Source organism: Platichthys flesus, chromosome 16, assembly GCF_949316205.1.
Source record: "Platichthys flesus chromosome 16, fPlaFle2.1, whole genome shotgun sequence".
NCBI lineage: Eukaryota > Metazoa > Chordata > Actinopteri > Pleuronectiformes > Pleuronectidae > Platichthys > Platichthys flesus.
Window position 1 is genome coordinate 5,051,327 of NC_084960.1, and position 23,488 is coordinate 5,074,814.

Below are 23,488 nucleotides of genomic sequence, written 5' to 3' on the forward strand. Positions count from 1 at the left end.
CTTAACTTCTTCTTCTTCACTTTGTAATATCCTCAGGATAAGATGACTAAGCGGTGAGAAAAGGCAGGATATGCATTTCAAAGTAAATCAAAGTAAATCATTTTTGTCATAACAGAGTCAAAGATGTTTTCCATGGCCCTTGATCATAATTACATTATCAAATCCAATTGCCACCCTGAATTATATAACCTCGGTGAAAATAACCAGAAACACCCACTCAGGAGAAGGAGGACATGTCTCAAAACGGCCTGCAGAGAAGGATCTGGGGCTTCACTCACTTTTCAACGTGTTTGCCAAATAATTTCTGTCTACTTATGTTTGAATTGGATTTTGTTTGACTTATATATCGCAGCTCCATGCTGAGAGCCAGAACTTTATAAACCAAGTCAACACAAAGGTTGCCACAACTCACAAAGCAAAGCCTTGGTGAGAAAACCTTCATCTCTTGGTTCTATTTAATGAGAATGACTGTGCAGTTAGACAGAAGAGGAACCATTTCATCCCGATGCCTGTGCGTGCAGTTATTGAGAGGAGCCTCGACATAACATTATTCTTTTGCCTGAGGCTGATTCAGAAAGAGAGGCTTATCTGAACTCCACACGCCCCCTCTCAGGATGTCCCCTGCTGGACTCCTCTACCTTTTGTCGGCTGCCAGATGCAGAAGCTTTGAAACCCCCCCAACTCCCAAACTAGAGGTGCTGCTTCAGGCGTTTTCATGTGGGACCAACTGCAGATCGCTGGAACAGCCAATGTTGAGGTAGTAAAGAGAAGATGCAAAGTAAAATTCCAAGATAAAATGTCTCAACTATGTTTGCATAACTGTCAAACAGTATTCACCACAGGGGGTACTATGTGGAGGACATAGCTTAAAAATCAGTTGTGACCAGTTTGCAATAATGTAACATGGACATAGTTGCAATTGTAACCACACAGTTCTGTGACAGCGGATGGTGAAGGCCCAGTTGGACTAAGAATGGATGAAAATTTAAAAACAATCGTGAATTTTGTGACCAACAAAAAGCAACATGCAGCTCTAGGGCAACGATCAAGTATGAAGTTGAATACACAATATATAAATATATATTCTGTGTAATTAGTCGGTCAAATTTCACAAAAAGTAAATATAGCAGGGCAGTCTTGTGGGAGAATTAAAAAGCTTCTATTAGTTTGGCTAATGGATGGCAAAGAACCAGAGATCCATTTAGAGCAAATAGCCAAAATTGGACCGGATGAACACTGCAGAAAAAAAACAACAAGACAATAAATTATCCAGCACATCTATATTTATACACATGGACAGTGAGGCCTGACAGCATGGGCCTACTTCCATTGTTGACTCAAATAAGTGCAGTATCAATAGCATCTCAAACCAAAACAGATGATTCATTGTTATTTGCATGGCTGCTCAAGTCATATTTATCTATATATAAACAACTGCAGTCGAGCCAAAGTGCTTTACAAGTGCGGCAAAGCAAGACAACACAATAGAGTTAAAAAGTGTATTGTTAGGGATAAAACCTATAGAAAAGAAAAACAGAGGGAAAAGGCATAGGTGATTAGATAAACAATGGAAAACACAGAAAAAGACAGAGAAACAGAAAATAAATAATGATATGCATTACTATAATCACAAGACAAACTAAAGTAGTTTTAGAGGCAATAGATTCTCAACTGTTTAAAGCGTCTAAATTGAAATAGTAGAACGTGAAACATGTGATTAAACGTGAAATCTTTTTTATATAATCCACTGTCACTTCAGCCACAGCGCCCCCTTCCGTCCTGACCTCAGACCGTATGACTCTGCTGCACTTTATACTTTTATAAATAAATATTTAAATCAAAATATCCATTTGCAAAAAAAAATTCAACATTTAAATCTATCCCTCAAATATCATGTTTAAAAAAAATGTCTAACTTATTTTTTAAATGTACCTTAACGCTGACTTCCTGTTTGCGTGACGGGGGGTGGAGCTAACAGTGCGTGACAGTGGAGGACGGACCGGCTCAGGATGGACTTTTTATTTTGTTGTTGACGACGAGACAATAGAAAGTTTGTCCACTCACGCGACATGGAGGAGACACGCAGCTGCGGGGACCAGTAGATCCACCCGCCGGGATCTAACTCTCATGTAAGGATCCGTGTGGTTGCTCCGCTCGGGCCTGGGCTCGCTGCTGTCGCCTGTGTTGTTTCACTCTGGAACAATCTGATCTGATGTCAGTTATTCGCGTTACTTCATGACACTGACTGTTAATACGTTAACATGACTTTTCTCCATCTTCTTCTTCGCTTTCTTCTTCTTCTTCTTCTTCTTCTCTTTCTACGAGGCACACTTTCTTTTTTAGTTTAAAGCTTTACTGTGGAGACGATGTGCGTTCACGCGCTGGCGGAACAATCGGAAAAAAGAGTCTCCAGCTGGACAGTTGTGTAACACGAGTTGTTCAGATAACTCATAAACTACTTAACGCAATTTGGAAACTGACCCTGAATAACAGATTTTAATAGGAGTTTGTCAAATATGATACTTTTGTAATTTGAAGGGTTTTTAGCCTATGCATTATTAGGCAATGCAGATTAACGAGCAAACGTTTTAGATACCTGATTTGCCTGTGGCACCTGATCCCTTCATTCAAATTAGTACTGGGCCTTAAAACAAAAGTTATTGATAATATATCTATTAGGATTTGTATAGATATTTTAAAGGTTCAACATATTTATTGATGTTTACTCAATGTGTCACTTTGTAACATTAATCGTCATAATTCCTGTTTTCAACTTATATGTCATGTTTTTTTCATTTTGGTTTTGTTCTCATTATCCAGCCTTAATGCAGAAAGTGGAGTGAAGGTGTTTTTTAAAGTCAAAAATCAACTTTATTGTCAGATCTTCCATATGTGCAGAACGTAGACACGATTCAAATGCATTTTCTCTTTGATCCTTGGTGCAAATGTATAAGTTCTCAACTTATAAGTACAACAACATCAAGTCAAGTACTTAATGGAAAGTATTGTTCATCTACAGGCTGCATCAAACAGCAGTAGAACAGCAGCGGATGTAGTAGAATAACACGCTCTTAATACACAGCGAGTTTTTTCCAAATTCAGACTTCAGGGCACATGAACACACAGGAGTCGGAATAACAACCTCACAAGGGCCTTCCCCGAAAAGCAGCTGAATGCAGAGTCAGCCCAAATGAGGGTCACATGAGAATCACTCCTCTCAGCTGATGTTCTGCAAAACTTACAATAAGCCATGTAAACTTCTGCTTGATGTTTTTATCTTATTTAGCCGTGACATGTGTTTGTGTCTGTAGTCTTCCAGCTGCAGGTTGACTGAACTTCCACCATGGTGCAGGAATACCAGTCCCCGGTCCGGGTGTACAAACACCCGTTTGAGCTAATCATGGCGGTGAGTATTGCTGTTTGGGTTCCAGAGAATTATTTCTGTTTTATCTCTTACCTAATAAGACAGTGGATATGGCTGTTATGACATTATGGGATCTTACATAAGTCAAGTGGAGATAAAGTGCATCTTCATTATAAAACCACTGTGCCTTTGACTCCTGTTCACTTTTGGAATTTTCCTGAATATTTGAGGTTTCACTGGATTCCAGAGAGAAATCCAGACACTTTCAGTAAACAAAATATAAAATGTGAGGCCTCCCAGGGGCCGTCTGTCTTCTACTTGGTATACGCTTGCCTGTCACAGCTGTTTTGATTAGTGACTGGACAGAAAATAGAGAAAGAAACTTCTCTCTCCGGTTGTGGTGGTTGGAGGAGGAATCTGCAGGTAGTGCACATGTTGAGAAAACTACTTACAAAACGTTTCTCGAAAGTTTCCACTAATTCCGAGCCAGGCTGACTCCTCTATATGCTTATTTAGCTGACTCACTGTTGGATATTTTGACATCTTTGTAACTAATTACACCTTGTGTGTTGTTTCTCTGACGTCATGTGATGCTTATTGAGAGGTCAGGAGTAGCTGATTTATTTGGTTTAATTGTTTCAGTTGAACGGGGGTCTTTCTTTGTGGAGTTTGGATGTTCACCCCATGTCTGTGTGGTGTGTTTTCCCCGGGTACACAGCTTCCTCCCACAGTCCAAAGACACACAAGCTTAGGTTAGATTGAATGGAATCTATCAGCCGATGTCAGCTGGGACTCCGAGACCCACTTGTACAATCTGCTCCTGTTTCCTGTTCTGTGCAGTTACACATTAAGCCGAAGACTTATGCAACATGTCCAGATAGGCTAATGCTGCTGCCGGGACACTATCTCCTCCGCCACATAGTCCGAGTCCACATCCAAACCGGCTTCTTTCCCCTGAATCATCTCATGATTCAAATGCTGGCTGCGTCTGGTCATATTGAAAAGCCTCGAAATAAATCTTTTGTGAAAAGTGAATAACAGCTCGTATGAAAAGATTCAGACCTCAGCAGCATAAAGGAGAGACTTCAGTGAAGAGTCGTTCGCCTCCTCTGCTCCCATTCATCTGTGAGCCTGCTCATTAGTTCCTCTGCTGATCCAGTTATTACTTTCGGCTCAAATCATTGTCCAGGATGTTTTCTGAACCATGGACATCACTGCTGTCTGCACGATGATCCTGGGTCTGACAGTATCACAAAATATTTGATTTGTGTTTGTGCAGACACACTATCTCTTTTTTCACATGACCGACACAGGTAGAATTATTAAACTCCTATTGTTTCGCTAATGTCAAATATAATGGTGTGAGCAGTGGAACCTGTCTGACTGATAGTGATGTTTAACTCAAGCAGTCTTCAAGGGGCTGGGACAGTTCGAGCCGATTTGTTCTCCTCTTCTTTACGATTAAGTAATGCTTTTTACGTCTGCCATAAATGAAACATACTTGTCGTGCTGTGTGTCTTTTACCACACCACCAGACAATGCTGCTTATTGTCCTAGCCGTGGAGGTTGTGTCTTCAACCCTGTCTGTTTGTTTGTAAGCGAGATTACAAAACAAAACATTTAACTGATATCCACGAAGCTTGGTGGAAGAATGTGGTATGGAGCTGAGAAGAAGATGAGGACCGGGGGGGGGGGGGGGGGGTTCCAGGAATTATATTAACTTTCTTTAAGATTGCTATAGATTCCCAGAGAATCATTTATGGATCTTGATGGCAAAAAAGTCGGGCATGTTTAGGGGACTGATATTTATGTGTGTGTGCAATCTGGTCGATGTAGTGCATTTAAATTGTGGTTTCACAAGGGGACTGCTGGGGCCTGGGCCAGAGTCGCTCTGAATTCTAGTTTAGCAAAGAAACATTTCACACACGTCTGTTGGGATGTGTGCAGGTGAAAGATCACGTCTTTAGTGTGAATTTCAGGAGGAAAGCTCCGGTAAATTCTGTTCTCTTGTGCCTTAAGTCCATGTGGATCAGTTGAGCTCTTTGCACTTTTAAAACAGTTTGAGTCTCAGGCTGATTTCTTCCACACAAACCAGTTGAGGAGTTGTCATTGTTTGCTATATCCAGGGCTCAATGTTCCTGCAGAGTATTTGCAGTAGTTTCCTACCCTGTGGTGAAGTAATTTGTTGATAAAACATTAAACATCCTGAAACTTGAAACATCCTGAAACTCCTGCTAAGCCGCTCAGTCAATATTGACAGGTGAACCCGTGGTGAATCTTCTCTGAGCAGACGGTCATACAATATGCTGTGGGCAATAAAACACAAAGTGACTGTCGCCTGCCGCAGATGCACAAACATCGATATGCATTTACATAAACTGTTAAATGCACACTAACCCAATACAGGGATGATGGGCTTTACATCTCTGCTCTATTCAGACATTTACTCTCATTTCAAATTCACCCGACCTTGTAGTAATGGGATCATTACAAAACATATTTCCTCCCCGACTAGTGAGCTGCCTCATAGTGGGCAGAACAAAAGCAAAACTCAGAGTGGAGGAGAATGAACTGAGCCAGGGAAAGCACAATATAACCAAGTATGTGTTTAATATATATTTAAATGTGTGAGGTATTTCTCCTTCCCAGGCCTATGTAAGGAGATTCCCGAAGTGCCACTTGATCCCAGTGTTTGTGGACAGTAAAGTCTTCAGTGAAAACCAGAGTGAGGACGGATCCACGCTGGTCACAGAGAGGCGCTGCACCATCGACATTGATGCTCCACGACTTCTTAAAAGAGTAACTCTCCGCCGACCTTTCACTGTGCAACACCATGAAATAATGTTTAAATAACCTGGTACAAACCACGAGTATATTTCTTCTTTTGCGTGTAGATTGCCGGAGTCGACTACCTGTACTTTATCCAAAAGAACACTCTGAACCGCAGGGACAGGACGCTCCACATAGAGGTCACCAACGAGACCTTTTCCAGCAGAGTCCTCGTCCACGAGAGCTGCAAATACACGGTGAGTCTCTCAAGCAATAAAAGAAGTTTGTTGGAATGAGAAGATTTATTTCTTTGTGTTGTTGTTTTTGTGCAACACGGTGCTACTGTGCCCCATAACAGATTATTGTTTGTCTTCCACAGGTCCATCCAGAAAATGAGGAGTGGACCTGCTTTGAACAGACCGCTAGTCTGGATATGAAGTCCTTCTTTGGCTTCGAGAGCTCAGCAGAGAAGATAGCGATGAAACAGTATGCTGCCAGCATCAAAAAGGTTTGTGTCCTTGCACAAAAAACATGTACCACTGGTAAAGAGTTGCATTTCAGTATTTGTCTATTTTCCAGTTTATTAATCTAGTTTCATCTCTTTATGTTTTAGGGTAAAGAAATAATTGAGTACTTTCTCAAAGAGCTGGAGGAAGAAGGAGTAACTCACATACCTCGTTGGACCCCCCCTGTTGTCACTGGGACTGCAGCGGCCAGGCTCCTGCTGCCAACCCCTTCTATTCCCAGAGCCATCCCAGTGAACAGTGCCAAGCATGGGCTGCCCAGCAAAGACCCAGCCGGTCCCACAGAGGTGCTGTCTGGCTCTCCTGATGGTCAGTGGTTTCACACTAGTCCCAATTAAGTACAGAATAAAAGCCAACACAACTCTCAAAGGAGCAGAGTAAACATTGTGTGTGAACTGTCACTTTGTGTCCCATGGCTGCTTCACAGTACACATCTTTACTAAAGGCGTTTTCACACCTGTAAGCTGTTTAAACATGATATCATCCAAGGTGAAGACTAACAGACAAAATGAGCTGCTTGGGATTCTTGTTCTTTTTCTATTGTTTAATGCTGTGCCAATTTCTTGTCCAAACTACCCCCCAAAAAGTTTTCATTCTGCAAATAAACCCAAACCCTGGTTCAGTTTGATCCGCTGGTCTGGACTGTGTTTTGAGGTTATTTTGGTTCAGACTAAACTTGAAAGTCAGAAGATCCTGACCAAACAAGGAAGTTGTGAAAGCTCGCGAAGAAGCTACAACTTTAATTTCTTAACACCTGTCAGTTCTCACCTCATCCTTTCAGTCAGAGAGGCTGTAAACAGTATCAGTAAAAAAAAAAGAAAAGCTGGTCTAATGTGATGAATCTAATATTTAAAAAGAAAAAACTGAATTCATCTCCGTCCTTGCGAATTGAAAAGCCGGTGGCTGGTTGTGAGATCTCACACCTCTGGTTACACAATAGTGATTTGCAAAAAACACCACATCCCCTCTCGGCTTAAAACACATCGCGTGTTTCAAAGAGTGTGAAGAGCAGCGAACGGGACCAAGCTTCAGAGACTTTTCAAGCTGTAGCTGGAGCTTTTGAAAAAACGTGCTTGCTGCTAAGTGTCCCCAGCAACATTCTCTTTTGTGGCTCACTGGAATCTCTGGTCGAAAACGCAGCGAAGAGCTCCTGATGTCTCCGTCTGAAACGTTCAATATGTGCTATCTTTACACCGTGTGTTTCTGCCCATAGACAAGTTGGATGCTGACTACATCAGACGTTACCTTGGTGATTTAACGCCTCTGCAGGAGAGCTGTCTTATTCGCCTTCGCCAGTGGCTCCAGGAAACACACAAGGGCAAGGTCAGACACACAAACGAACACACATGCAAACATCGATTTTGTTATACTTAATATTTCTAGACTTTCACCTAAGCTAGATTTCTGCTTTGCTCCTGCTACCACAGTAAAGACATTATTGTTCTCTGTGCTGATTGTAAACAGAAAATAAACAATATTTGGCTGAAAGGTCCATTCTTTACCAGAAACTTTGCATTGTGACTTTTTGACTCCTGTCTTTTTGTGTCTAGATTCCAAAGGATCAGCATGTGCTGCGCTTCCTGAGAGCCAGAGATTTCAACCTGGACAAGGCCCGGGAGCTTCTGTGTCAGTCTCTCACCTGGAGGAAACAGCATCAGGTGGATTTCTTGTTGGACACGTGGGAGCGGCCACAACTGCTCGGGGAATATTACACTGGAGGCTGGCACCACCATGACAGAGGTACTGCCTGAGCTGGCCTGTTGTATCCTTAACATCTCCTCCATACCTCTCTCCTTACTTCTCCAGTGAAATTGTAGAAATGGGCTGTTAATTATTGACGGTGAAGTTGAAGCACCATCTGCCGGACTTCCCATGTTTGTCAATGAGCCCTTGCTTTTACCAGCTCAGCTCACCTGGTTAGAGGCAGGATGTGAACCCAGGAAGTGTCCTGTGAATGTTTGAGCACAAGCTCGGCAATAGCAGGTGCTAAACATTAGTGAGAATCAGATTTATTTTACTCTTTTGTACAATCATTGAACGTCTGTGTGCACACGATGACCCGTGTGTGTGTGTGGCGTGTGTCTTAGAGGGCCGTCCTCTGTACATCCTGCGTCTGGGTCAAATGGACACGAAGGGTCTGGTACGAGCCATGGGAGAGGAGGTGCTTCTCAGACAGGTGATATGAACACATGCACAAGTTAATGCTTCCGCATTAGGGCTGTAACATTTCTGAAACCTTGATACAAACAACCACAACCTCCTATTTGAGATTAAGGACATTCCCCAACCCACCACCATCATCACCGCTGCAGGTGCAGTTTTCACTTCTTTAGTTATGTGACCAAATTAAAAAGAGGTGTAAACCAAACTGTGACACAGAAATCGAGGTCTGAACTGAGAATTATTACAGCCCTATTCAATATACTCATTAACAGAGTTATTTTCTCTTCTGATGTTTTAAGTTGTATTAATGCTGCTACATTACAACTGTGACTCAGGTCCTTTCCATCAATGAAGAGGGACTGAGGCGCTGTGAGGAAAACACCCGAGTCTTCGGCCGACCTATCAGGTGCCTAAATATTTATCTGCCCTTTCTCTGTGTTTGGTTAGTTACCTGCTTTTATCGTATTGATAGTTATGCAATGTCTGTGTTAACATGGTGCTCAGCTGCTGGACTTGCGTGGTGGATCTGGAGGGTCTCAACATGCGTCACCTGTGGCGGCCGGGCGTCAAGGCTCTGCTGAGAATCATCGAGGTGGTGGAGGCCAACTATCCAGAGACCCTGGGTCGCCTCCTCATACTGAGGGCGCCTCGAGTTTTTCCAGTGCTCTGGACGCTGGTGAGGATAACTGTCCACACGTGTTTTTCATGAGAATACGTCATTAGTGTGAAGGAGAAACAGAGAAAACAACATCACAGAATGAGGACAGTTATTGCTGTGTGCTATGCAGAGATTCTCCTGATCCCCATGGGGCATATTGTGATTGCAATAGGCAGTAGTATAGATTGTAGTGTAGTTATAGCATTCAGCAGAGACATAAAGACAAGTATTCACAGTAAAAACAGTTGAAGCATAGTGTGAGTGCTTGAAGAATGGGCTGTGTAAGTTGTTAACTGGGGGGTATTTTAGTTTGTTAACTCTGAGACTCGCTCTTTGAACATAAGCTACTCGCTCGCAGGTTTTCTTTCCCTCTTGCTGAGCCTCTTTCCTCGTTTACACAATCCACATCAGAGCACAGAGGAGAACGCATTGATCTGCAGAGGTTTGTGTTTGCGGGAGAAGATCAAAAGCCGTCAGTTTGTTAACTGAGACCTGCTGCTGCTGACATTACTGCCATAATCAGTCATCAGCTCAGAATACAGCCGTTATCCATTCTTCATAAGTTGCATTTAGTCTTCACTTTCATTTATTATATCTAAATGTACTACATATTAAATAATACATTCATTAAATGCTGTGGAGCCAGATCTCTTGATATAAAGTAGAATTTAATAATTCAATTAAAGGGGGTTTAGTTCAGAGTTCGTTAAACCTTCTTGCTGGAATCAGTGTATTCTATAATATAAATGCATATGCTTAGTAATACCATCAACCAGCCAATAAGTTTTTACAATGCAGGTGTGTTATTGAATGTATTATACTATCCTATATTATTTTATTTTGACAATGAGTGAACCTGCTGCTGTTCGTGTGTCTTGTTTCTAGATCAGCCCCTTGATCGACGAGAACACTCGTAAGAAGTTCCTGGTTTATGCTGGAAATGACTACCAGGGTCCAGGAGGCTTGGTGGATTACATCGACAGAGAGATCATCCCTGACTTCTTGGGAGGAGACTGCATGGTGAAGTCTATTCCTCAGCATGTTGACTTCTACGATTCATAACAAATACAGAAACACAATGTGTGTTACAGCTCTTGCTCCTCAACTATCAATTGATAACCAGTGTGAATATCAAGTTACTGCCATCGGTACAATAGGTGTCTTTAGTGAGTTTCGTTTCTTAATATTAAAACAAAGAAGTGTAACCTAAATGACAGATGTTAACATAGATTAATGGGAGTTGTGTGTAACATTTGTGTTGTCATTCTCTAGTGTGAGATCCCTGAAGGAAGCACAGTCCCCAAATCTCTGTACCGGACGGCAGAGGAGCTGGAGAGTGAGGAGAACCGCCTGTTGACCGACTCCATCTATAAGAGCGCCAGCGTCTTCAAGGGAGCTCCATATGAGGTACAGTCTCAGCTTCCTGATCCATATGTACCAAAGACGCCATCTTTGAGACGTGTGTGTGATCTCTATCATGTTACGACATAAAGTATTTCTTCACAATTCCACTTTCTCTGTATGCTGCATCTTTATGTTGTGGAATCTGGCACCACCATATGGTACAAATCCACATTGCAGGCTTAAAGCGAAAGAGAAACATGATTAATGGCCCCTTGTCCGCTGCTCCTTGTTTCTGATCTCCTTACCATCCCCCCCTGCAGATGCTGATCGAGATCACAGAGGCTTCCTCCGTCATCACCTGGGACTTCGACGTGTGCAAAGGAGATGTGGTTTTCAACATCTACCACTCCAAGTGGGCCCCTCAGCCGCAGAAGAAAGACGCGCTCGCAGCCCACGGCATCGCGTCCCTCGGGGCCGTCAATGCCCAGTTGATTGACAGGAACTGGGTGCTGGGCCAGGACTACAGCCTGGTGGAGAAAGCGCTCACCTGCAAGGAGGGAGAGAGCGTACAGGTGCGAGGGAGGACGATGGACTCTGCACTCTTGTCTTTTCTTTGTCCAAGTTGTTAAACCTCTTCCATTGCAAATTAATGCTGCAGCTTCCGTCTGTTCAAACAGGGCTCGCACGTGACGCGCTGGCCGGGCTTCTACATCCTCCAGTGGCGTTTCCACAGCTCGCCGGCATGCACCGCCTCCAGCCTGCCTCGTGTGGATGACGTCCTGGCCTCCCTGCAGGTCTCCTCCCACAAGTGCAAGATTATGTTCTACACCGAGGTGCTGGCGTCCCACGACTTCAGGTCAGTTTGACCAAACCACAGCCTCTTCCTCTTGTCTGGTTTTCTCAGTTTGAGTTAATCTAAAATCAATGTTGAGATATTTTGAAAAATGTAAACAACTCGGCTAGGTATCAATTTTTTATACTTCAAATGCTGGCCACATGGTAACATTTTAATATCAATTACTTGCGATCTAAGAATTATTATGTCCTTTCTGCTATTTCCAGGGGATCCATGACCAGTCTAGAGTCGTCTCATAGTGGTTTCTCACAGCTCAGTGCTGCCACTACTTCCTCTAGCCAATCACACACCAGCTCCATCTCAAGGTAGCATCCGACCAGTGTCTGGCCCAAAGCTACAATTCCCCCGAACTGAATGACATTTGACTGATATTCCCTTATGTTGTGTGTTATTTAGTTCAGAGCTGAGTGAAGTTTCTCTGATGCTTTAGTTTCTGTAGAATGAGGTAACAGTTTTTTCCTGTGCTTGCGATGAAACTCTTTGTTGGTTTTTGTTTGTTTTATGTTTGTGTACAGTATAAAAACAAATTAAATATAACGTTTTTAGTTAGATATGTGCTCTTAAATGTTTAATAAATGAATTGAAATGCAAATAAACAGCAGATTATAGATTAGATTGAATGAAAGTGAAACCTATTTAATACATTTATCTTCTATCCCTGAAGTTGCTGTCTTTGTCCACAAGAGGTCAGGGCACTCTGCGACTGGAGCTGCTCTCAGCTCTGCAGTGTTCTCCTCACATGCAGTTTACATTAACACATTTTCTGCTCTTCTAAGAAATGTTTTTTAAATAATGAAATTAAACATCAATTACTATTCCTGTATCCTCCAGAATGTGTCTTTTGTCCTGAAATTGAGAAAACGGCAATAATAACATAATCATGGAGACTGGTTGTTTATAGCAAAAGGTGAGATGTTAAAGGGAGAGGAGATAATAAGAAATCTCTATTAAATATGCAGGGCACTCTCTAGTTTCCATGTAATGTTGTTTTTGGGCTTGTTAGGCGGAGCTGCTGAGTTTTCCGAGGCAGCTAATTTGAATGCAATATCGTGCAGCCCCCTTGTGATCCGCCACAGGGCCAGGCAGACAACTGATTTACATAAAACTTTAATTTTCATAAACCTATCTGATGCTTCCAGCTAAAGTGTAATTGAATTTCCTGTGTTATGTTTTTTTTTGTTGTTGTTGTGTCTTGCAAACTTGTGTCATGTTGCTGTTTATTCCTACAGAAGGCCAGGTGGATTGTGTTTCTGTGTGGCTGGTGAACGGGAGCCCGACTTCCTGCCCGTGCGTCAGAGTAGTTAGAAAGAGGAAGTGTATTTTTTTTGCCAGGGGCTTATTTACGGAGTTACCCAGTGTGTTCTAATCACCTCCCAAGAAACATAAATAGCATCACATCTTTTGTACGATATGCCTGACATGCTTTCTGAGCTGTTGCATGGTTTTTAGGCTGATGTTAGTGACCTTCATAGGCTTTATAAACAAGGTCATCATATAGGTCTGTAAGTGAATATTACTTAATATTATATCACATTACATTCGCCATGTTTCCTAATCATTGTTTGGTATGGTAACATGCAGATATTTTTGTACACAAAGTAAAGCTAAGGTTGAAGGGAAATGTCTTTTCCGATGTGTAGGCTATTTAGCCCAAGTCATCTTCTGGGGACCATGAATGTGAATGCAATCTCATGGCAAACCCTAATTTTTGCATAGGGATGTTTTATATTACCGGTATATATGCAATTTTCCCTCGTACCAAAAGGGTAAATATATGATGTGAAATAAATGGGATACTGGGACACACAGAACCTCTTTGGATCTCTTTTCCTCAAAAGAACCCAAATAGAAAATAGAGTTAAATGACTTGTGAGACACGTCTATGTGAAGATTCTATGGTGTTGTTAACCATGTGGTTAACGAAATTAATATTTCAAATTGTCTTTTAGAAATAAAACTTTATTAAAAGAGATAAATTACTTCCTTCTAGTATCACTGTTTGCTCTGCAGCCAACATTTTCAACATTTCAACATCTTATTATTCCTTGGTTGCACTGATCATCGCAGATATTATAAGAAGGAGATCATGTGGAATTTGTCTCCAAAGAAACAAACCCTGAGATTAAATCCCCACCACATCTCTGTGAGAAGCTCTAACCAGCCTCGTAAGCTGCAGGCCGACCGACTTTTTACAACCACACCGGTGATATCTAAGTCTGGAGAAGCAGTCAAATTAAAATCACATTTTGAGTAATACTGCAACCAGGAACACTAGATCTCTTAATTCTTTGGCGAGCTCAGCGGGCAGAGAGACGGGCTGCAGGGATAATATTCAGCTGAAATAAGTCTCTCTTGTTACAGATATAAACATCCCAGGCTTCACTGGGAATAGTTCATGATAATGAATAATCTTCATCTCAGAAATACCAGACTCAGACAGGGGGATTGTCAACATGGGGCTGATTTCGGTTGGGTTTCTTTTTTTTTGGTATTTACATCTCATGCACGGCAAAAAGAGAGAGAGAGAGAGGTTGCACTTTTAAAAATGAACTATTCATGCATCACTCCTTTAAATCGATTTGAAAGAGCCAACGCCTTTTCTCAGACGCCAAGGTTGAATGATAATAAAACTCACAAAACTATATCTTCCCATTTATTCCCTCTACCTCTCAAATATTGCAGTTAACTGGCTTCTTTCCTAACTTGATTTGATCACAGTAAGAAAATTCTCATTAGACATAAGGTTGAAGAGTCTCACTGTATGTGGACACTCATTAAAAACCTAAGGACCGTGTTTCATTTTCATCCATCTGACAATCCTGACCTTCCCTCTAATTGAAAAGGAGCTCTGTAATAGAGTGCACTAAATTATTTTTAGGAGACTTGACGCGCTGCAAGAGAAACTTTGTGCGGGATTGTTCGGGTGCACAAATGTGAAGCTTAAATCAAGGTCTCGTTCTCTCCGTGTTGTGTGCAACCTGAAAATCAGTAAACGTTTAACGCCCCCTCCATCTGAGTTGTGGACCTGTCTATTTAACTAATCTTGTATCGTACAGGGTTGAAATTCATTTTCTGATTTGATGTACCGCTGGGCCTGATTAATATGTCCACAGACAAATAGATACAGTCACGTCTGTTTATCTTTGATGCCTCGTACTTTCCCACACATCTTCGAACATTGATTTTTTTTTTCTCTGGAACAAGAACGATCATCAATCTAGCTTCAATTTAGGCCAATTTTCTGAGCACTGCCCTCATATGCAGTGAACTGTCAAGGCTCTGCTTGAGTCAAATGTTGTTTTCATCAGGTTCCCAACGACCAGCTTGATTTTATTTCTCCTGTACTTCTTTGGCTCACTGACTTCTGTTGTTGACATTTCCATCCCCATCTTTCTCTAAATAGACACTTAGCTGTGCAGGTCTGAATCGGCCTGCCCTCCTTAAATGTTACAGTGGCAGCCTATTTATCCATTGGCCTGTTTGGACAGAATACCAAGCTTATCCAACTTGTCCTGCATGAAACCTCCTAACACACAACAAATAAGTCATCGCATCACATAGTCATCCATTGACACATAGAGCTGTTCAAGCTTGGACTCTGATCATGAGACCGAAGTTTGGTGGTGATAGGACAATGCACAGTGGAGTTATACACCCATTGAAAATTCCTCCAGAATACCTACATTTTCACTACTTTCTAATTTTCTGAAAATTTGGTAAGAATATGAGCATGTTATAGCCCTCAAAAAGCCAATTCATTTTCCTGCTTAATAATAATAATAATCCTTACAATTTCAATAGGGCCTCACCTGTCAGTGCCGTCAGTGCTTGGGCCCTAATAATAATGATGATAGTACAAACTATTTTAAATACCTATAATAATTATAGAGACATCTGTGAGCTGGTCAAAATTAGCTGTTATAGCAAAAAACTGCCTCTAGGTGGCTTACCCGCTATCCACTCTGAATCGAGAGAATGCGTGACTTTTGACATTTTTGGGGCGGGGCCAAAGGGAAGACACTGGCGCTGCTCTGATTGGTCACTATTACTGCACTTTCAACTAATGTGCGCTGACAATCTGCAATCCGTTTCCGTTGAGGATCCGGATAGAGGTAAACATGAAAATAACTATCAGGACATTATTGTACCGGTGCAGCTGAAAGCTAAACAGATTCAGGAAGGAGGGAAATCCTCCGCCTGTCACATGATCACAGACGTGCGGCTGTAAAACACTGAAACGCACTTCCTGCTCACCCCGAGACTGAATTAGCCAGTAGCTGGTTTAGGACCAGTGACATTATTTCTCCTGGGAGTCAGTGAACCGGAGGACTAAAGTTAAAAGTGGACCAAGAGCTGAAGCTGAGGAGAAGCCGAGCTGTGAGCTGCAGGTGATGAATGTCCTTCATGTCTTTTTATGTTGTGGTTATAAATACCACATACCTGTACTTTGTGTGTTCGACTGGGACCCGCGGCCTCGCTCAGCTCCTCCTGGTGGCCGTGGTGTGAGGAACCCTGTCGGCCTTCTTTTCCCACGGCAGACATTTTGTCACGTCATAGCACGAAAACCTCAGGTGGAACGTAAAACAATGATCGAAGGGCCGCGCTCCATCCATAGCTTCACCGGTGTCAGGAACCTGCTGTCGTGTTCCACGGCTCACTGACTGACTCATACATGGAACAGAGCCCACATTGGTACATTTAATTACACCTGTGAGTTAAAATGTCCGCCCCAACACAGGCACATTATTCCATATTTTACATTGAAAGATAAAGAAATGTGTGTAATTGCAAATGGATTCTATTTATTAGGTGACTCAATACCCCCCCCCCCCACACACACACACACACACAAGTCATATCGACCTCGAAAAGCTCTCTACAGCACAAATCACATTCTCACACACATTCGCAAGAGGCATTCAACACACACAGGGCTTTTTCTGATGCACACCATTCAGACATGGACGGCACAGAAAGGTAGATTTGTGGTTAATGATCTTGCCCAAGGACACATCAAAAATGCAGACTGTAGGTGCATGGGATTAAACCACCGACCTTCTGGTTGGTGGACGTCCCTCTCCACCTCCCTCTCCACAGCCAGCCCACATTGAATAGCTCATAGACTCTAAATGAAGATCGACGACGCGTCACCACTTCATCCCACTATCTGTGCATTTTTCTTTTTTGTTGGGTTCCTGTCCTATACTAACATGGAAGAGACATGATTTATAACCCATAGAGCATCAACCCACCAGATGATGATTGACACACCTCACTTTCGGTGAGCTGTCATGTCATCCATCTGTACTAATACACAGCCTATAGGTGGAGGTCTGTACTGATTACCTGGTGTTTTTGCATCGTGGACAGTAAAAGGCTCATTTAAGGCTTCTGTCTTTGCTCGTCTCAACTGTCAAGACTTTCCCTCCCCTCACATCCAACAAGTTTGTTTCATTGGCAGGCAGAGGGGCTGCCAGGAATCCCCCATAGACTTGAGTGATGTGGGTGTTTGCTGAATAAAGAATAGAGAGAGCGTGAGAGAGCAAACACAGAGGTAGACGGATGGAGAGAGTGAGCCAAAGGTAGAGGAGGTAGGATTTGGGAAGAGAGGAGTGGGGCAATCAAATGTACATTTTCAAGGGAGTGTCTGTCATCTCACCTCCATCCAGCCCAACTCTGTAGAGAGGGGACTATAGTGGGCTCTGTTTGGTTGGAGCGTGACTTGTGAGGGAGGCTGGCTGCCAACACTTGGGCTTGTGCTGTGTATATAAACCCAAATGTCTTCTGTCCTATAGCTTCTGTTTATCTCAGCTGGTTCTGTTTATGATTTTGTTTTTACACCCCAGGACAGGCATGATATTTTATAACCAAATCATTTTGTGGTTCAATCATATGTCATGTTCAGTGTTTTAGAATTAAAACATTCAGTAAATGTATCTATTGGGCCAAGTCATCAAATTTATCCAATTAAGTAGGTAAAATAACACTTTAAACAAAAATGCCAAACATCCTCTGGTTCCAGATTCTCAAATGTGAACATCTGCTTCTTCACTTTGTCCTTTACAATACAAAATGTAATATATATATATATATGTATATATATATATACCATATATCCCAGGGACCATTTGTCTGATGAAATAAGTTGGTTAACACTTCAATTGGCCATCGTTCTTGCAGGTTGTTGATAAATGAATGAAATGTCCTATTTTAACGTCCCAAACATTTCGAATTGGAAAATATCTGGCAGTTTTGCATGTTTGATAAAATCATTATTTTCTATCAATCTACTCATCAATAGATTGTCCTGGTGAAAGACATTACTTTGGGTTTTGGGAAATTGTAACAGCCTGTTTTTCTAGTTTCTGACAGTCTCATAGGCCACACCTTACTTCCCGCACATGGCGCATGTGGATTTATTTAAATTTAAGACAATTTAATCTTAAGACTGAAGTCGTACAAAGGCGATGTTGTGTTTTCGAGCATTAAAATTCATCAGCGTCCTCCACTTAAAAATGACAGAGGCAGAATGATGAACACTACCCACAAAAAGTCTGCTGTGTGCTTGTTGTTGTCTGCAGCCCTTTACAGATGCAGTGAGGGAGAGTACAAGATGAAACTCAGCCAAACTGGTGTGTGTGTGTGTGTGTGTGTGTGTGTTTGTGTGTGTGTGTGTGTGTGTGGAAAATGTTTTCTGGCACTGGCATCCGCTGCTCTCTCTTTCTGTCTCTCTAACATTACGAGGTAGTTACTGTAGACCAGGCCCATAAGCAATCCCTAGATGTGTGCTGGCACTGCACCACTCGGTCTGCTCTGTAGCCCCTGAGTCACCCTGTCTGGTTTGAACTACCTGTTTCATCTAGCTGTGTAAATTAACATTCACTATTCTCACTATGAAGTGATACCTCTATTCTCCGGTGACAGTAGGTTCATTATCATTTTCAGTGTGAGTGCAGAACATTAGAGCAGTTATGGATGAGCCATACTGGCTGTAACTCCCTGTGTCTCGGGTTATTAAAAAATTGGGAAGCTGCAGCAGCGTTGAGCTCTCTGTGTATTTGCCAATTAAGGTCCGCCCCATATGGTTTGACGCTGCGTCATGAGTTGAAACAATAGCTCAACTTTTTGGGAAGTATACTTTCCGGCTGATGATGAGATGACATGTTGATACTAACTCGTTTTCTTCTGACCATTTTATATGAAGCCACAGAAAGTACAAAGATGGGAAAAAGAAATTGTCTAGCGAAAGTCTGATTCTGTCCAATGGTTCTTTACAATAAATCACACTGTCACTTTACTCCAGAAATATTTAATCAGATATATCAATATATGTAAAAATATCAAATATCAAAATATCTACCTCATGCTAAGCTAATTGATTGAACTACATATTTATTCTACATGCACGACAGTGGTATCGATACTCTTAAGCAAGATATGATGACGCCTCTATCTAAAATGTTGAAACTACTTTTTCAAGGGATGTATATGACCATTAATCACCCAACTTCATATTGCTCTACCCTGGTATTCAGAGCTGCTGCTAGTTTAAGTTTGTCAGCTTGAATTCAGAGTTTGGTTTGTGTCAGATCCAAATGTAGTTTGTGGCTGTACTGCTCATGGCTGGTTGGGTTCGAGATGAGATTTGGAACTTGCAGGTTTGCTTGTTGTATTTGCCTGAGGGAAAGTCATCACGTCGCCAAAAATGACTTTAGGCTGCCGCGTACGCTTTGACCTTGTTTGTTGCCTTTCAGTTTGTTGTTCGGATATTGAAATGAACAATCTCTTCTCGCTGCAGTCACAGGGAAGGTGTGATGAGGAGAAGGCTTTCACATCACTCCCTCTCATGTCTCTGTCCAGCCTCCTGCTGTGTTTTTGCAAAGGCATTGTGGTTGTAATTGCCTTCGAGACTGGCTTAGGCTCTAGACCAGGGATCTCTCAGCTGTGATCTGTTAATCCTATTACATACTTGTTGCACGAAGACACACAATCCTGTGTGGATGAAAGCCAGAGTGCGACAGACGATTTGTGCTACTTGCTTTGGCGTCACTAGATCCCGTTTGTGTTGAAATGAAATGCTTTGTCAACTCTTTTGTTTGTGGGAGAAACATTAGCACCTAAAAAACAAAGACAGGCAATGCAATGAACTCAGGGGGATTCGTTTAAACCACCAGGTTGTGGTTGTACTCTGGAACCAGGTGGATGTAACTTGGCTGTCTCAGGGGTTGCGTCATGACTTGAGCATCTGCGTTCATTCCGATCTTACATGTACCGATTTCCTTGGATGTCTTCACGTGAAATCACAGAGGAGTCAACTGCAAACTGGTATTTTCAGAAACAGAAGTACATCATATGATTCAGGGAGCAGATCTTGTCGGTAACAAAGCTTGCGCCTGATGACTGATCCACCATGATGCAACCTGGTGGTAAATGTGCCAGGACAGTTTCAAACAGTAGCCTGCTGGCACAGAGCTTCTCTGATGACGGGCGTGCTTGTCGGCTGAGATGATGGAACAATGTCTTTCTTTTGATGAAGGGGCTCTGACACTCTACACAAATATCCTGAAGTATTTATTATTAAAATAATGAAGACATAAAGTCCTGATGTTCATTAAAGGAACAACCTGTACCCCCATACGATTTATGGCCTCTTTAATCCAAGGCAATTTACAGTTAAATATGCAGACAGCACCAAGAACCTGGCTGAAATTATGATAGTGTATATCAATTTAACTCCTTTTCCAAATGACGTGACATTAGAGGACACTAGCGAAGCTACAAATGCATTAAACCCAGTGTGAGTTGTGATCAATGACCTAGTAACAGCTCTGACATGGTACAATTTGAGTCTTATTGGACACTTCTGCAGTAGAGATCTGTGTCCTTGCGATTATGCTGAATCCTGCCTGCTTGCCCAGGACAGTAAAATCATTGAGGATCTTTTGACGGCCACAGACACATGTAGGATTTCCCTATTTGCTTCTGATAGTCAATTGAGCTGACTGAGAGGAAGGGAGAGTGACAGCGAGCTAAAGAGCGCTGACCTGTTTGTTTTGCCACCATCGTGTTTCGGTATGCGTTGTGTTCCTCTGACGGCACCTCTGCTCTGACGTCCTACTGTTTTGCTCTGGGACGTAAATCTCGCAGATGCAGCCATTTTCAACTTTTCAAGACAAACTGCAGATCCAGTAATTTTGTTAACTATGTGATGCTCAACTTCAAACACAGACGATCTGCACACGCAGCACTCTCTCTCTCGTAGGGAACGGGGCCATGACTGAGGGAGGCAGGTTATCAAGGGGGATGAATCTTTGGTAATTTCAGCCTCAATTTTGTTGTTACTTGATCAAGAAACCGCTCGTATACCGCTGCTCTTCTAAACTCATCGGCTCTCCATGCGGTCGTGCTGCTCTTCCTGAAACCTGTGGATGTTGTTTTACTGACATGTCTCTCAAACATCACAGGCGTCTCCTTAGATCTGCAAACAGGAGAGGTGCTCCCTGCTGCTCTTTTACAACCACGAGGACGTTTAAAGATTAAGTAATGACATCTCATGGCCATGTTGTTGTCATAAACCATGTCAAAGCTGCTTTTTCCTCTGTTTCCACGACCACACAGACATGAACGAGCAGCAGGATATTGATTGCATAGAATGACGGGCATAGTTAAAGCATACAGTGGATATAACCTGCTTATTACCACTCTACATATGTCATATGATTAAACTTGGAATCCTTGTGGGATTTGCATCTTATCGTTGATAGCTGCTTTAATATTATTGGTGTAGGAGCGGTGGTGAGGAGTTAATATGAAGAGGAAAGGGCACTTGCATAAATTCTTTGGATGCACCTGATTTATTATGTATAAATTAAAGTGTATTTTGACTCTTGGGTTGAAAATAGTTCCTTAAACATTAATCCTTAAATCTTCCTCTTAAGATTTTAAAAACATTTCCCTCATTTGTATTCATGTGCAACCACTATTTAAAAAGTTTAACTTGTTTTCCATTCCATCAGTTTTTTTCCTCTGAAATTCCACCTTTAATAAAAACTAGTTTTCCAGGTTATTTTTCTTTCTCTGCATTTCTTAATGTGCTGTAAGTCTGGATATCAACTCTATAGCTGGCATTGTCAACCAAGACAAATCAGTAATGCAATATTTCCTAATGGCAGTTTAAAGAGAGCATCCCCAAACAACGATGCCCATTTTAAGATTAAGACAAATTACAAACGTTGCAGCTTGCGTCTTGCACAGTGTGTTAGGTACTTAACAGGGCAGAAAATGTGTTGCATCCTTAAAAATGTGTCTTTGATAGAGAGTAATGTGAGTGGATAACCTTGATTTGAACCATTAAAATATGCTGTTTGGCATAAAAACACATTGAAAAGGAAGAAGGCAGTGATGAGAGGATGACCTTAACACTGTCCCTTCATTTTGTGGAGCTGATTGAGTGGTTCACAACCCCTGTAAACCGCAATGACGTGCTAATAAAATGGTAATTGTATTTTAGATCAGGCTCTGAGGTCTTTCTATCACTCCTGGGTAGACCATAACTTGTGTGATATCCTGTAAAGCGACTGCTATCCTACAGTGTCATGAGCTGATGGTCCTTCGCTCAGCCCTTTGCTTGAATGTGATCAGAAAGATCGTCGCGTCAGCTGCGATCAAGAAGTCACCGTGTCCGGATCACACATTTTATTACGTCTGACTTTGCATTACCTCTCTGACTTTGGATCAACGGTTCCAGGCTGAGACGGGGTTATTCAGCAGGGGATGATGTAACTAAAGAGTCTGAGGCCTTGGATTTATGCAGAGACAAGGATTTTTCTATCTCAGGTGATTAAGAGTCACAGAGGAAGACATGTGTTTAACTGCAATTTCAGTGAAATATCTGTAACCTGTAAAAGACTGGTTCTGATCATTTAATTGTTTGTCAAGTTGCCTTCCATGGCTGACAGCTCTGTTCCACCTGTGATCTGGTGGATGTGATCCTTTCATCCAGTGATCGTTTAACTCGACTACCCCTCTTTCCCCTTTTCCACATCTATGACACATTTGAAAATTATCAATTAGGGTTTTAACTGCTCGCATCTCCTCTCAATTCACTATTTTATTGCCAGTGTAAAGCAATAAAAATTCATTACAGTCCTCTGCCGGAGGTGAGTGCAGGATATCATCCTCATGCTCTCGGGGCTGCACCACTCACACATAATTTCAGTTTCAACAGTTTTCCAGAGACCCGTGAGCTCTCGGCTGATGCTGAGAGACTTCAACTCCATTCGAAACACGACCGTCAGACTGTGTTTCTCAATTATCTCCTTGTTGTGTTTCCGCTGGGTCGTACCTCATCGTTTTATTTACCTGCCTTGTTCAGATCACAGCAGTTGGGTGTAAAAATATCACTTTCATATCTGTTGTTTGTTGTTAACGGGAACAGAGGATTTCTGTGGTGCACGCGTCGGCACCTCACTCAACCAATCACACTCCGTGCTGCCACTAACGGGTTTTATTGACGCACTTTTCCCATTATGCTTCAAATTGTTTCTTCTAATCAATGTCATAAATACTGTTGTGTTGTTGATGTTCTCAGTTACATGCGTCATCTATTGCACTGCTCTTGTTAAGAGCTAAGAACAGAGGATGATGCACCATGTAAAGCCCTATGAGACAAACTGTGATTGTGAATATGGGCTTGACAAATACAAATTGATTGATTCATGATTGCTTATTGTAAAGAAGACATCAGCAAGAGAATCTCAGGCTGCGTAATTCAAACACAGCCGGCCACACTGCAGGAAAAACATAATGCA

The 23,488-nt window shown here is 42.1% G+C and overlaps 1 protein-coding gene across 1 annotated transcript; it reads left to right on the plus strand.

Moving 5' to 3' along the window:
• The first annotated feature begins 1,965 nt into the window (after positions 1 to 1,965).
• On the plus strand, positions 1,966 to 12,499 carry LOC133971104 (SEC14-like protein 1). The gene is made up of 16 exons (XM_062408326.1): positions 1,966 to 2,129; positions 3,312 to 3,406; positions 6,014 to 6,163; positions 6,259 to 6,390; positions 6,513 to 6,641; positions 6,747 to 6,966; positions 7,871 to 7,980; positions 8,208 to 8,397; positions 8,745 to 8,833; positions 9,156 to 9,226; positions 9,325 to 9,496; positions 10,364 to 10,498; positions 10,751 to 10,885; positions 11,143 to 11,394; positions 11,500 to 11,678; positions 11,885 to 12,499. The coding sequence occupies exons 2-16, from the start codon at positions 3,344 to 3,346 to the stop codon at positions 11,985 to 11,987; spliced, it is 2,130 nt and encodes a 709-aa protein (XP_062264310.1). The 5' UTR covers positions 1,966 to 2,129; positions 3,312 to 3,343; the 3' UTR covers positions 11,988 to 12,499.
• Positions 12,500 to 23,488: the final 10,989 nt, after the last annotated feature.

Coding starts and splice junctions, on each gene's coding strand:
- LOC133971104 (XM_062408326.1), top strand. CDS start 3,344: ATGGTGCAGGAATACCAGTCCCCGGTCCGGGTGTACAAACACCCGTTT. Junction 6,967..7,870: donor GCTGTCTGGCTCTCCTGATG/GTCAGTGGTTTC, acceptor TTCTGCCCATAG/ACAAGTTGGATGCTGACTAC. Junction 11,395..11,499: donor AGGAGGGAGAGAGCGTACAG/GTGCGAGGGAGG, acceptor CTGTTCAAACAG/GGCTCGCACGTGACGCGCTG.